Consider the following 15585-nt stretch of genomic DNA (forward strand, 5'->3'; position numbering starts at 1 on the left):
ATATCTTTTATTTCGAATATATACAAATGTTCTTTACATCTTTTAGTTTGTCAAGAGATTTAAAGCAGCATTTTTGAAGAGCGGGCATGTGCGTATTTGTTTGTTTGTTTGTTTTATTTAACAAAATTTAAAACATAATACAAAAAAGTCCAAAAACAGACTAGTTGATACACATTTCAAAATTGTTGAGGGTAAAATACACAAAAAAGCCTTAGGCTTATTTCCTCGATATCGTAAAAAAAATGGACGAACAAATCATTTATGGAGTGCAACTTGCATCACGTTCAGAAACTCAATAAACACAACTTCAAATTCAAACATCAATGATAAAACAACCATTTTTTTTACTTCCTTTTTAAAAATACTCTCATCTTGTATCTCTTGGATACATCTAGGTAATTTGTTCCAAACAACAGAACTAGTAAATAGTAGGGGTGTGATGAGATCTCGTGTCACGAGATCTCGCGATACTAAAATGTGACGAGATTTCTCGTTGAGGCGAAAAATAGTCTCGTGATATTGCCATGACAGAGAGGTTAGGATGATTAGGAAAGAATATGCCACCGCTATGTTTACATTACGCCTCCACTGTCGTTGTGCTTTGTATTTAAATAAAAATAATTTAATTCAGTTGGATAACGGTCGCTGCAGCTCCATATTTACAGAGTTACGCGCGATCGCTGAAAGTGAAAGTAAACGCGAGCGTGCATTCAAACGCGATTTCAATACCCCGCATTTTGAAAGCGGCTCCCTGATGAATGCAAATATCTCTCAATATGAAAGCTATTTAAAACATTTGATCTTATTTGCACTTTGAATATTGAGAGAGTGCGATTATGGTAAAGTGTTACCATAAAAATTAATAACAGTTTTCTCTTAATCTTATTAAGCACAAATAGTAAGGTTTCATTTGTTAACATTAGTTAATGCACTGTGAACTATCATGAACTAACAATGAATGACTATTTTTATTAACTAACATACAAAGATGAATAAATACTGTAGCAAATATATTGCTCATTGTTAGTTGATGTTGGTTAATACATTAATGTTAATAAATGAGACTTTATTGTAAAGTGTTACCATTTTTATTTATACTGTTTTTATTTCTATGATCAGTTTGTGGAAAGGAGTTCAGTTAGGAGGTCAAAAGTTGTAGAAGCTCATAAATCATGTACAGTAAGGTCTGAAGAGACTGAAATCATACAGAAGAGAAGTCAGTCAGTTGAGTTAGTGGCAAAACCTTTTACAGTACTTGAGTATTGTTGTCTTTTACCGCATATGATAATTCATACTCAGAAAGTAGAACTGTAATGACATTCATTACAAGATGATTAGTTAAAACATTTCAAATACACCTGCAGAATATTTTTTCTAGTCATGTATTTCGCCATTGAGGATTTCTTAAAAATAGCGTGTAAAAATCTTGTCTCGTCTCGTGAGATACCTGTCTCGTCACACCCATAGTAAATAGAAAAGAATTTTTTCCCATTTTACTCTTTTTCCCGTTTCACTCATTTCACTATTTTTTTCTACTTTTAAAAATCTAATTTTCCTATAATGTTCTTCTAGCAAATGCATCTGTGGGTGTACTTTCAAAATAACCCTACACAACATATTTTGAGCAGTCTGCAATTTATTTTTTAATTTCTTTGAAATACTGCTATGCCAAAAAATTGCAGCATAATCAAAGTGTGTCTACACTAGTGCTCAAGCCAACATTTTTAAAAATGCACATGCATTATGCGTTATGTACGTGCTCTAGTACATAAGAACGGCCTATGATTGAATCTGGATATAAAGCAAAATAAGATAGAGATAGAAAAGATCTCAAAACGGATTACTAAGAAGTTATTACTCCACCACCTGTGTGACATCATTAACCAACGTGTTTGAACGGCAAATTTGCGACAGTACGGTTTGGGGAAACCACTATGGTAGTTAAGTTACGCACTCCAGCTTGAGCAACATGAATGACACATTATCAGAAGAAAAGTATGTTTGATTCCAGGAGCACAGTTAGTACAGGCCATAAACCTGCTGTTAAGAAAATATCACTATCTGCACTGAATCTCTGCATATTCTGAAAACTTAATTTTGTTTTGTGGCATCAGAATTTTGTAACAATGTTGATGAGCATCATCAAGCATTACATATGCCCCCCTCCACTAGTTCTCTCCTAATGTTGACCATCTAGTTTTCCTGCATTGAAGTCACAGATCATGCTGATGTTCTTGGGTGTAAAGAATGACAGTTAAATGGTATCATGACTCCCATCAACTGATCTTGCACAATACGTTTGTATTCAAAATGATCTCTGTCTGTTTTACTCTAGGTGTCCACTCTTCCTGTAGAGAGGAGAACCGTGAAGTCCACTGTGCCAGAGGGAGCTGACAAACATGCGGAATGTCTGCTGGTCAGACAGGTAAGTGTGTGTGTGTGTGTGTGTGTGTAGCTTTGGTTGTAATCTCATATAAAAGAGTAGTCTAGAAATACAGACGGAAACAGGAGGGCAACTGTGTCTGTGCATTTTTTCAGCTGTGTAAAGTCTACACAGATCTAACAGATCACTCTTTTAACACTGCTAATCACTCAGATTTCACACTTTCATAACACTTGTACATATTTTCTTTCCACTTATTTTATTTCCGCATAATCACTGTTTCAAAACACAAGATCGTTGTGATATGTAATAAGAACATTTGGTTTAATCACTGAAACACAACAGTATGATCTTCTTTCAGTTTAGTACTTTTAACAATCATTTGATTCAGTAACAAATAATGCAAGATACATGTTTCAAATCGCCCTTGTTGCTGAATTAAAGATGTTACAGTAACACAAGCAACAGTTCCCACATTATAAAATAAACTTACAGTAACTAACATATGTTTGTAATAGTATCTGTCCAGTGTTTTTAAAGGGTGTGATGAAGATATGACATAGCTGTGAGGTTTTTTGCAAGAACAAGATTTCTCACTGTGCCATATGACTGTATTTGACCTTTTCAGTGTGAGTTACCCTGAACAGGTCAAATACAGAACTACAAAAAAGTGCATCATGATCTGTTGTGAGATTAGTAAGCATTTTAAAAATGTACCATTTACTTGTGAAAATCGCACTGAAGCAATTAAAAAATCTTTTTTTTTTATTTTATAAAGAGAAGTTCTCATTATATAATATCTACATGATTAAGGAAATTAATTAATTCTGCATTTCTAAAATAGAGGATCTTTGAATCAAAAGTAATATGAAAATAAACATTACTTTGTATTTTTCAGAATTCCCTGATATTTCAGGGTTGTCCATGACTGTTTGAAGCCAGAATCAGTAAACTAATCCAAATATTATTACATTAAAAGGACATAATCTTATTAAGTTTTTCCTGCCTCAGTTCAGTCATAAGTTAAACCTTGCAAACACACCTTGCAAAATATTAATCATATTACAAAATATTACAGAGGTTTACATAGTTCACAAGACAAAATAACACCTGAATTTACAAAAGTTGCCAAGTTAATACTGTGTCTTTACTACAATGAAGCAGAACTTTTTTTTTTATTCACATCAGTTTACACTCCATACCATGTAAAGAAACATAAATTAAATATATATATTGTCATAAATATTCAGACCCTTAACATAGCCTAGTACTTGGTGTTGTTAAAGGGATAGTTCATCCACATAAAAAATTACTTATCATTATTTACTCACCCTTATGTTGTTCAAAACCCATAAGACTTACATTAATCTTAAGTACATAAATTAGGTGAAAAAGAAAAAAAGTTTTACAATTTGACAATTTCAACAAGTTTTTGACAATTTGACAAGTTCTACAATTTTCAAAGTGTGCACATTCATGTTTGCATTCATGTTTGAGCTTCAGTTTGCCTTTGTCAAATTGTAAAACTTTTTTTTTTTTAGCAAATGTTTAACCTAAAGCTTTTTTTTTTTACCTCAAAACATCTTTGATATGTTAGTATTCATTTACTAAAAAGGGATAGTTCACTCAAAAATGGAAAAAGGAATAGTTCACCCAAAAATGAAAATTCTGTCATCATTTACTCACCCTCAATTAGTTCCAAACCGCTATGAATTTCTTTGTTCTGTTGAAAACAAAGGAAGATATTTAGAAGAATGTCAGTAACCAAACAGATCTCACCCCCCATTTTTTTTCCTACTATGGTAGTCAATGGGGGCAAGATCTGTTTGGTTACTGACATTCTTCCAAATATCTTCCTTTGTGTTCAACAGAACAAAAAAAAAAAAAATCATACATGTTTGGAACTAATTGAGGGTGAGTAAATGATGACAGAATGTAATTTTTGGGTGAACAAACCCTTTAACTCACAAATTACACACTTAACATTCTGTAAGGATTTTTGAATTGAAGGAAAAATATAGAACGGAATGACTGAGTGAATTTTTTTTTTTTTTTCATTTAGCTCTTACAGTAGGAACCTCTGCCTGTATATAACAGTTTTTTTCCCTCTATAGGCTTGTCAATACTTCAACTCCCAGCTGCATGTGATCCAGTATAAATATGAAGAGTATGCAGGGGACTACCGCATGCTTCCCAGGTACAGCTCGATTACTGCTCCACCCAACCTTCTAACAGCTTTATTTTCTTGCCATCAAACCAATTGTCTTGAAATTATAGATGCCCATTTCCACCACAGCCGAGTAAGAAATATTATTCTGTAAGTCATAATAATGAGAAACTTTGGTTGCACTTTATGGTAAGATGACATTGTTACAATGTAATTACATAAAAAAGGACTTAGTAATAATTGTTAAATACATGTACTTACTATAGGGTTTGGTTTAGGGTTAATTACCTGCAATTATGCACAATTTACTGTTATTACTATAGTACAGGTAATATTGTCAGCTTAAAAGTGTTACTGAAACTTTCCCATAATAAAATCTCATACTGAGAAACTTTCTAAACATAACATCTCATAATAATGACAGCCTTTCTCATAATAACAAGAATCTGTCTCACAATAATGACTTAATCTAATTATCATTAATATAACATTTATTTATTGAACACTATATAAACTAATTTAATCATATCTTTCATATCTTTTTCATGAAAGTGACAGCTTAACAAATTAACAAACTAAAAGGACAAATATTAATTAGGTTTATGTGTATGTACAAATATAAATGTCATAATAAAATGTGTAAGTTTATGTATTGGTAGCCTCTCCTTGAAATCAAGCACACATTGTGGAGATGTCTTTATGATGTGCCTGCTTTCATCTGGAAAATGTCACGTTTGTCACATCTGCAGTATGTCACTAAGACGATTCGTATTAGATGTTAAATTGACAGATAGAAAAAATTATTTTAATTTAGAATGTATGTAAAACTGATTTTAAAAATGTTTATCAAATATAGGTACACAACAGATGCTTTAGATGAAGCAAATGTTGATAATATTTCAAAACAATATTTCTTATACTTTTTAAAGAATAATATTTCGGGGAAAGTCCATTCACTTAGCGTTATATCTGAACGCCTCCTGGCAGCTATTTTAGGCACACAAGACCAACTCATTGAATGGGGAAATCCTGAAAAAAGGAAATCAGCAATAAAATCTGAAGTGAAATATCTTATAAGCATTGTTTCTTAGATTCAAATAGAATTAAAAAAACATTTAAAAATATTTCAGATCCTGTCATGTGCATGTGAGTCTCAGGTTTGGGAACCGGAGCTTCTAACGGCAGCTCCAGTGACACAATGACTTTACCTAGGACTGCCTCTTTTATTTATAAGGCAGAACTACAATATACACTTTGAAAAAAATCTGTAAAATAACAGAAAATTACTGGCAGCACAGATGTCATCAATCTACTGTAATTATATACTGTGAAATTTCTTTACAGTGTATTACCATAAAAACACCGAATTTTTCAGTATTTTTCAATTTACAGTAAAATACCGGCAGCGGAGATGGCAGCAATATACTGTAATTCTAAGATATACATACTGTGAAATTACTTCACAGCTGTTTATTGTAAAAAAATAAATAAATAAATCCATTTACACACTAAGAAATGCTGGGTTAAAAACAAACCACAAACCAGTTGACCATTTATGTAACTCAGATCTTGGTCAAAAAGGAATCCAAAGTAGGTTGGGGGGTGAACGCCGATATTATTAGGCTAATAAAAAGGTGAACATTTATTTATAAGTAACCCAAAAAAGGACAAAATTATGGACAAAAACATCAGGCTGAGTGCCACCAAGAAACACAGACTGAAATCCTGTAATAAACACAGAAAGTACAGTGAATCAACAGGATTTTACCCTCTCCGTTTAATGCGTTTCTAATCACTTACTTATAAGCACTCTCAAGCACCATTCCGACTTGTTTACTTTCCGCTCATCAGTCAAGTGATTTGAACGCGAGAGAAAACACTCCGACAAAATTCTTTAATTTTAAAAGAACGCACTCCTCGCTGCAGTCAGATTCAAACGTTATTAACTTATATTCCCGTCATAAGCACCGTGGACACAGACAGGTTCGTTTCAGGTGCCGCTTTTTCACTTTCAGTTCCCGCTCACCACAGTCATGGTCCAGTTTTAAAAGAACACGCTCCTCGCTGAAGTCAGTTTCAAAGTTCTCTTCGAATAGTTTAGAAACTCAAATCGTTTCCTTCTGTTTTCCACATATCCTCCTTTTTTCTGAACACGTAAGTCTCCCCGACTTGTACTGAAATGTTGCTTTATATTTACGAGTTCATAATGTAATGTTAAACCTATGACAATGGTATAAAATAGTGTCTTCATAGTGCCTTCACTTTTACAGTGTAGCAAGGACTTACTTTTGCCAGCTAATCAAAGTTTAACGAGTGCGTAGATGACACGAAGCTGTCCGAAGTTACTGAAACATATGAGTGCTCATATCATATACATGCAGCTCCCGACTAGGATAAAGTTTGTGGGATTTTATCCTCAAAATGATTAGAGCACACATATACGCTGTTTGGGGAGTACTGCATAAAATGCAAGGAATTTACGGACATTCTCTTTAGATTTGCTGGTGCTCAAACACATAATTTCCAAGAAATTCAGTTTATTGCTGTTATGTAGCAGTCAACAACAGCACAGATTAGCCCTGCGCACAATTCTATTTTTAGTAATGTTCAAAAAGTTTCTGTTTAGTTCATTCAGACTCTCTTTTTTACCCTGTTTTGATAAATGTGTTCCTATGGAGGCCGGAACAGAACAGCATCAGAAGTTGGAATTCCTCATGGCGGCGCTCATAGTTTACTCAGGAAAAAGGTGGATATTCCTGTCATAAGTTTGTCATAAGCGAACAGGAACAGGTTCATTTCAGGCGCAGGTTTTTCAGTTTCAGTTCCACAGTTGCGTTCCTGTTCTAAAAGAGCACGCTCATCGCTGCAGTCAGTTTATACATGAAATATTTAGAAATCAACACATGAAGTCTTGCATTCTGAGAACTAGAGGAGAGAGGCTCATTCCAGTAAAGCTGGAAACATCATGAAGCAGTTGTCTGCAAAAAGAGTCAACAAAATACTCAAAAGCAAAGATCTAGAAAGTAAGAGTAGGGGCAGAGGGAAACACAGGCAACATCAGCAACAGGTAGGCTGGCGTAGAAGGCTGACAGAACTGGCAGGGGACAGGCAAGAACCATGAGCAGGTGGCAGACAGACTGGAATATGCAAGAGACAGGCAGATAAAGACAGAACTGGACTGATCAGCCAAGAGAATAGGCCTTTTGTTTTATTAGCTTGGACAAGATTGCACCAGACATTGCCCAGTGGTGATTTGTGGATAGACTGTTCCTTTGTCGCAGATCCTTTATGATGACCTTTAGAAGCCTGTAGCTCCGTTCACAATGCCAGCAAAACATAGATCCCATCCATTTTCAATGGGAATGGCGACTTCCAGGTGAATCGAGAGACAGCGACAGGGTATTGGCTCTTGAGGAAGTTAAGAAATGTTTCACTTCATGCAAGTGAAGAGTGACTTTAGGGAGCAAAAACCAATAGAAGTGAGACTTTTGTGGAGCTAACACATCACCGTCTCGACTGCAGGCAAGACAGGACAGAGAATTTCCGGAGAGATTTCACTGTTTTGTATGATTTATCTGGAACCACATATGGATATAATAAAATGATGTGTGGAAAAGAAACTGTCTGTAGTCTGTAGTGAGTTTGATTCATACATTGATAGTTCTTGCTGATTAAATGATGCAATTAACAGTTTTAGCAACAGTTTCCTCTGCATAATGTTCGTTATTAGGGATAGGAAAACTGATTTGTCAAATTTGAGTGATGTTTTGAACATTTTTTGCAGCATGCCTGAGTGAGTTCAAATTGTATATTGATTGTTTTTTTTATATCTAGTTTATATAACAGCATTTTCCAACAGCAGAATGTTATTGTTTTTACAAAAAGAAAATATTCCTACTCAAATTAAAATATCTTGTTTTACCAGCAATATACTGTGCACAGCATAAATGAATACACCACCTCTGAAACTTAACAATTCAGCAATTACTCTTCACTTATAAAGATATGTTAGGGTTCTTTAGAGATATAGGGCCCTAATTTAACGATCTAAGTGCAAGGTCTGAAGTGCATGGCGCAAGTGCACTTAGGGTGTCCGAATTTTGCCAGTTTAACGATGGAAAAATGGTCGGTGCACGGCACGGCGGATGGTCTAAAATGTTTGTACCTAGTCTCTTAATGAGTAATGGGTGTGTTTTGAGCGTAACATGCAATAAACCAATCAGAGTCTCATCTCCGATTCCCTTTAAAACAAGTTGTGCTCACGGCATGGTTTCGCTATTTACATGGTGGAATTTGCAAGCGGAAAAACCGAACGCTTCTCTAGAGAGGAGACTGCTTTGGTGGAATCTACGGGACAAGCCGGATATTCCACCAAAGCATTTTTATCTTTATGCATACAATAATAATCTTTTACATTGTAATCCGTTGGGCTGAAACTAGCAGAAACACTTTGCCATCTTTCCATGAATTGCATTGTTTTTGTTCAGAGGGGGTGTACTCATATATGCTGTGCATTGTATATCAACTGTGCCTGCATGTTTGTTCAGACATGCAGTCTACCAATAACGTTAGAGCAACAGCACCAGGAGAGAGAAACTAGCGACATGCAGCGCCAAAGTCACTGGCCAGAGAGTCTTGTAGGTCGAAAGAAAAATTTTTGTGGTGTGTGTTTGTGCTGTATAAACTGCCACACTGTCTCTACCACCCAGGACAGACACAAAGAGCTCTGGTTTACAAGAGCACTCAGACAGGCAGCAGAAAGGACATCTGCATGTGGGGTCCTGTCAGAAAAAAAAAAGCTTACTGAAGGGTGATAAATACCACATGATGTGGAAAATACTACCTCTTTGAGGAGAGGATTTATTGCTTCACTAATGCTTGAAGGCTTGTGTGTGTGTGTGTGTGTGTGTGTGTGTGTGTGTGTGTGTGTGTGTGTGTGTGTGTGTGTGTGTGTGTGTGTCTGTGTGTCTGTGTGTGCGCGCGCATTTTTGTGATTTATGAGGAAACAAATTTGTATAATGACATGGGTATTACACTGGTATTACGACGTAAACATGTTTTATGAGAACATTTCATGAGTCCTCATATTTCAAATAGCTTTAAAACATTGTTTACTATGCTATGTTTTATTAAAATGTAAAAATGCAGAATGTTTTCTATGATGGGTAGATTTAGGGGTAGAGGCAGTGTAGGGGGATAGAATGTACAGTTTGTACAGTATAAAAACCATTACGCCTATGGAATGTCCTCACTTTGATAGCAAAACAAACGTGTTTGTGTGTGTTTGTGTGTGTTTGTGTGCTCGTGTGCGTGTGTGTGTGTGTGTGTGTGTGTGTGTGTGTATTGACTGGCCTACTGTATGTGTATTTAATTTGACTAGAAGTAATCTCTTTTGAAAAAAAGTATTTATGATATATATTTTTAATGAAATTTATGTTAATTTGCTTTCCTGAAAATGTCAGAAAGTAACAATATGTATTAGGAAGTGTTGTACTTTTCTTTTTCTGTCAATAATATATAAATTTACATTATTAATTAAATGTGATCAGCAGCACCACAAATCCAAAACCAAAATGCTGGAGACAGTGAAGACGGTCTCTTTCCTGCTCTTCTTGTTCTAATCATGGTGGATGACAGTGATTCTGTTCTCCTCTCCCCACAGGAAGCTGTATAAAGCAGAGAAGTTGCCCTCCCACTCTTTTGAGATCGACCATGAAGATGTGGACAAAGATGAGGTCAGTACGGTGCATCAAGAAGAGTTTACCAAACTCATACCAGTAACATGTATGACATGTGGACACACTTCACTGAATGTATGTTTCTCATAATTTTAACTAATTGAAATTGTTAAAATTATGAGAAACATACTTGAAATTGAAAAGGTTTGCAAATTAATATAAAATATATGACTATGAATTTCTTTTTTCATGTAATAATTTCTGAAGGAAACAGTAAACAAGTGCCCAGCATGGATGAGAACTCTTTAATAGTATTGAAATGTGCACACAATAAGATGTAGTCTACTTAGCTGGCTCTGACAGTAACTGTCCCAATAGTACCAGTATTTTGGACTTTATCGATACGTTTATTAACTTCTGCCACTTTCCAGTAAAATGTTTATTTCAGACTGTCCTCCAAAAAAAGTCCCTATAGGTCGTTTTTCAAGCACCTTATTACGACCTATATTTACATTTTAAAGTCATGCACCCTCTAGCTGGCGTAAAAATAATGACAGTATGACTGTCGTCATGAATTACCAATCAAAATGCGTGTTCAGTTTAAATGCAATGTGTGGACTTTTTACACCATTTCTTCTATTTCCATTTAGCAAAACTAATTTTTTTATTAACGAATACACCCACCCCATCCCTAAATCTAACCTTAGTGATTTATAGTGCATGTACACTTTATGAGCACATGCGTTCCCTGGTATCGAACCCACGATCGCATGATCACATGATCACATGATTGCATATTGTTATTGCAATGCTCTGCCAATTGAGCTACGCGAAACCCGAAATATGATGCAGATAAAAGGGAACAATGCATTAAAATGAAAGTGTCCTGTTGTCGATAGGGGCGCAACTTTAGCAAACACTCCTATGGGTCGTATTTCATGAATTAAAATGAAAGTGTTCTGTTGTCGATAGGGGCGCCACTACGCTCCTCTGGGTCGTATTTCAGGGAAGTGACAAATGACCTATATGGTCGTATTGGTTGGAGAACATGTTAGTTTATTTATGTCTTATGTTCTTTTTCTTTTGATATTGTTCTGTTTCCTACTGTACACATTTAGAATACTTTTTTTGTGCATTGTTGGTGGTTTGTGTTGTTCATTGCCCTGTGACTGGAATGGTGCGAATCTCTGCCTAAAGTGGTGTACATATCAGTGTTAATTTCGTTGGTGAATAATTTTCGTCATCATTTTCATCAACGACATTTTTTCACGGACGAAAACGAGACGATGACTAAACAAAAATGCGTTTTGAATGACTAAAACTATGACTAAAATCTACTCTAATTTTCGTCAACAAATAAAAACGAGACGAAAATGAAAGAGAGGGACGATTTGGGAAGATATCCAGTCAGGACTGCTGTGTGGAAGATTTGAAGTGTAATGTGCTGATCTAACCGTGGGAAAAAGCGGCACTGTTGCGCTTTCTACAGGCTCGTGCAGCAGCAGCACTTCAGACTGCTTCACAATTAATGAATAGCACACATTTATGGCAAGCGATTGCTTATAATCTAATGTTGATGAATTATGACAATGTTTACTACACAATGTTTATATGGTAGTATGTTTTAGGCGGTTGTAAAAATGCATATTTATCACCCTCATGAGTAGCCTGCTACTACAATAGGCTACAGTGCAGACTGCAGACATTTCAGAATAAAAGTCACTGTGTATTTCGGGATGGTTTATAATTATTATTTTTTTCTTGGTCATTATTGTTATTTTGTTTACACAAACTGTATTTAATTTAATTTCTATTTAATTCATAGTAAACCACTGTATCTTCTGTCACAGGAAGGAAAGACTAAGAACATTATTTGACACATTATTCAATATGTTTTACAAGGATAAGGGTTATTATAATTAACTAAACCTAAAACCAAAGAAATCTTCATTACTTGAAATAAACATTAACTGAAATAAAAATAAATATATAAAAATGTAAACTTATTTTATTTCATGTAGTTTCTAAGCTTTATTAAAATAACAAACAGAAATAAAAACTTATAGACATTTAAACGCAAAACTAAAAGAAATAATCACACAAAAAATACTAAAACTTTTAACTAAAATTACATGAAATTAAAATGAAAGCAGAAAAACTAAAAATCTAATCTAATACAAATTTTAAACGAAAACTATAATAGTACCTCAATGAAAAGTGTGTCAATCCCTGAAAAGTGCTGAATTTTGCTCTTTAGTGTCTTTCTGCACTTGAACGGTCAAAAACCGTCTGCTTTGGGGAGCAAAGTACAGTTGGGTGAACATAAACAGTTTGGGGAATATCAGATGTGCCTATATCAGTGTATAGGATCTGTGTATTGTTAGAGAAATGCTTAATGCATTACAATTTAACTGAATTAGATTTTACTGTAGATTTAGTCGACTTAAATCTTATGATATTTAGTCGACTAAAACTAGACTAAAACTAAAACAATTTCCGATGACTAAAATATGACTAAAACTAAATGGCATTTTAGTCAAAAGACTATGACTAAAACTAAATCAAAATTTGCTGTCAAAATTAACACTGGTACATATTAGGACATCTGCAGAGCTCAGTGTCAGTTTTCAGCCATTTGATGAAATGGCATCATTGCCTCAGACTAAAAGACTTTAGGTCTCAGGAAAAACAGTCAGGAAAAATCCAGCACTGCTGGTCATCAGCATAAGGTGTGTTTTGCATGCTGGGACTAGCATGGCGGTAGTGCCTGTGGACCAGCTACACCAGCCCAGTTTTTGTTGAGAACAGCATGACTATGAAAAGCTGGTCCTCCAGCTAGACCAGGACTATACCAGTTATTACCATTATAAACCAGTCTGGATCAACATGGAATTCATGCTGGTTTATGCTGGATTTTTCAGCAGGGAAGTATCAGATATCATACAAGCATCTGGCAAACGCAACACATTTAGGCATTTAGGCATGGTCACGATTGAGCCGCTGAAGTTCAAACTGAGCATCAGAACGGGAAGAAAGGTGGCATGGTTGCTGGTGCCAGATGGGTTTTTCTGAGTATTTCAGAAACTGCTTATCTACTGGGATTTTCATGCACAGCCACCTCTAGGGTTTACAGAGAATGGTCTGAAAAAGAGAAAATATCCAGTGAGCAGCAGATTCTGTGGGCGAAAATGCATTGTTGATGCCAGAGGTCAGAGGAGATTGACCAGACTGGTTCAAGCTGATAGAAAGGCAACGGTAAATCAAAAAAGCACTCATAACAACTGAGGTCTGCAGAAGAGCATCTCTGAATGCACAACACGTCCAACCTTGAGGCAGATGGGCAACAGCAGCGTCTTCTGCTGACACCAGTGCCACTCCTGTCAGCTAAGAGCAGCAAACTGAGGCTATAATTCACACTGGCTCAGCAAGATTGGACAACAGAAGATTGGAGAAAAGTTGGCTGGTTTGATGAGTCTAGATTTCTGCTGAGACATTTAGATGGTAGGGTCAGAATTTGGTGTAAACAGCAGGATCCATCCCATCTTGGTGTAACAGCGTGGGGGATACGGTGGAAACTTTGGGCCCCTTAGTACCAATTGAGCACCGTTTAAACACCACAGCCTACCTGAGTATTGTTGCTGACCATGTCCATCCCTTTATGACCACAGTGTACCATCTTCTGATAGCTACTTCCAGCAGGATAATGATCCATGTCACAATGCTCAAATCATCTCAAGCTGGTTTCTTGAATGACAGTGAGTTCACCATACTCAAATGGCCTCGACGGTCATCAGATCTCAATCCAATAGAGCACCTTTGGGATGTGGTGGAATGGAGGATTCACATCCTGTGTGATGCTATCATGTCAATATGGACAAAAGTCTCTGAGGAATGTTTCCAGCACCTTGTTGAATCTTTGCCATGAAGAATTAAGACAGTTCTGAAGGCAAAAGTGTCCAGCCCTGTACTAGCAAGGGGTACCTAATAAATTGGCCAGTGAGTGTATATGGTCATGTTAGAAAAATTCTACTCTTTAAGTTTCTTTAATTTTCTTCAACATGTGTGTCAATGTTTGACAGTTTCCTGATGGTTCCTGAATCTTGTCTTTATATCAGTTGATTCTAAACACTTTTTTTTGCAGGACACAACCTCTTTGTCATCATCTAAAGGAGGAGGAGGTGGTGCAGGTAGTGGAGGTGCAGGAGGAATCGGCGTTTTTAAGTCTGGCTGGCTCTATAAGGGGAACTTTAACAGCACTGTCAACAACAGTATCACTGTTCGGGTAAGAGAGTCTTTCTGACTCCATCTCAGATGTCTACATTTAAAGGTGATAAAGAGGATCTTTTCGTCGACTGAGAAACCAAAGACTGTTACTGAGTTTTTGAAATGAGCGCATGCGTAAGAACAACCCCCCTTCCTTTCGAGGGAACGCCTCCCAAAATTCGTGCACGAGTATTGGAACACGAGTGTTTACCACCGGCATTCGCTGTATGGTGTTAGTGGATTCATTATGTCGGACTCACCGCAGGTAACTCATAATCTGCAGTTGTTACTCCTGTCTCCGGACAAAAACATCGCATGCGGCGCCTGTGGAATGTGGAAAGTTACTGGAGCGCGCAGCCGCGCGTCTCTCACAAGGAACGTCATGGCAGTGATTGACAAGCCAGAGGGCCAATCCGCGCATGTCTCTCACAAGGAACGTCATGGCAGTGATTGACAAGCCAGAGGGCCAATTGTTTACGCGATGATCGCGTAAACGATTGGCTGATGTTTTTAAGGCCCTACCTCGTGCACAGATGATGTATATTAATATTATTCCTTTCAGTGCACCTAATAAATAGTCTTTTATCAGTAAGTAAAGACAGTTTCAAGTAATATTGCAAAAATGTATAAAACAAAACATCCTCTTTAGCACCTTTAACTTCTTATCAATTTTTACAAACAATGTGCTTAACACACTGATTAGTAATTTTTGAATGTGTGATCATTTTATGTCAGAAGTGAAACTAATGATTGTGAGATCAGTTAACATGCATGCACAGATACTGAAGCCACTTGCTTCTATTAAATGCAAATGTTTTTTCTTTAAAAATTCTATATTATCACTAAAACTATTTGTGTGTAAACCATGGCTGATTGCCTGATACTTGCTTGTTGTTTGTGCTTTTACAGTCCTTCAAGCGAAGATATTTTCAGTTGACTCAGCTAACTGACAACTCTTATATCATGAACTTCTACAAAGATGAGAAAATATCAAAGGAACCTAAAGGCTGTATTTTTCTGGATTCATGCACCGGGGTGGTTCAGGTTGGTACAAAAACAGTTTAGTAAAGCAGTTTATCGAGCAATGAGATGAT

At 36.1% G+C, this 15585-nt stretch overlaps 1 protein-coding gene across 3 annotated transcripts in view; it reads left to right on the plus strand.

The window, feature by feature from the left end:
- Positions 1-15585, plus strand: part of dock10 (dedicator of cytokinesis 10) — an 85346-nt gene that overhangs the window by 24146 nt on the left and 45615 nt on the right. For all 3 annotated transcript variants that reach the window (XM_048161007.1, XM_048161005.1, XM_048161006.1), the window contains exons 3-7: positions 2336-2425; positions 4498-4580; positions 10213-10285; positions 14370-14510; positions 15401-15535. In XM_048161007.1, coding sequence (XP_048016964.1) covers positions 2336-2425; positions 4498-4580; positions 10213-10285; positions 14370-14510; positions 15401-15535 — 522 coding nt within the window. The remainder of the gene's footprint in view (positions 1-2335; positions 2426-4497; positions 4581-10212; positions 10286-14369; positions 14511-15400; positions 15536-15585) is intronic.

This window comes from Megalobrama amblycephala, linkage group LG16 (genome assembly GCF_018812025.1).
Source record: "Megalobrama amblycephala isolate DHTTF-2021 linkage group LG16, ASM1881202v1, whole genome shotgun sequence".
Classification (NCBI taxonomy): Eukaryota; Metazoa; Chordata; class Actinopteri; order Cypriniformes; family Xenocyprididae; genus Megalobrama; species Megalobrama amblycephala.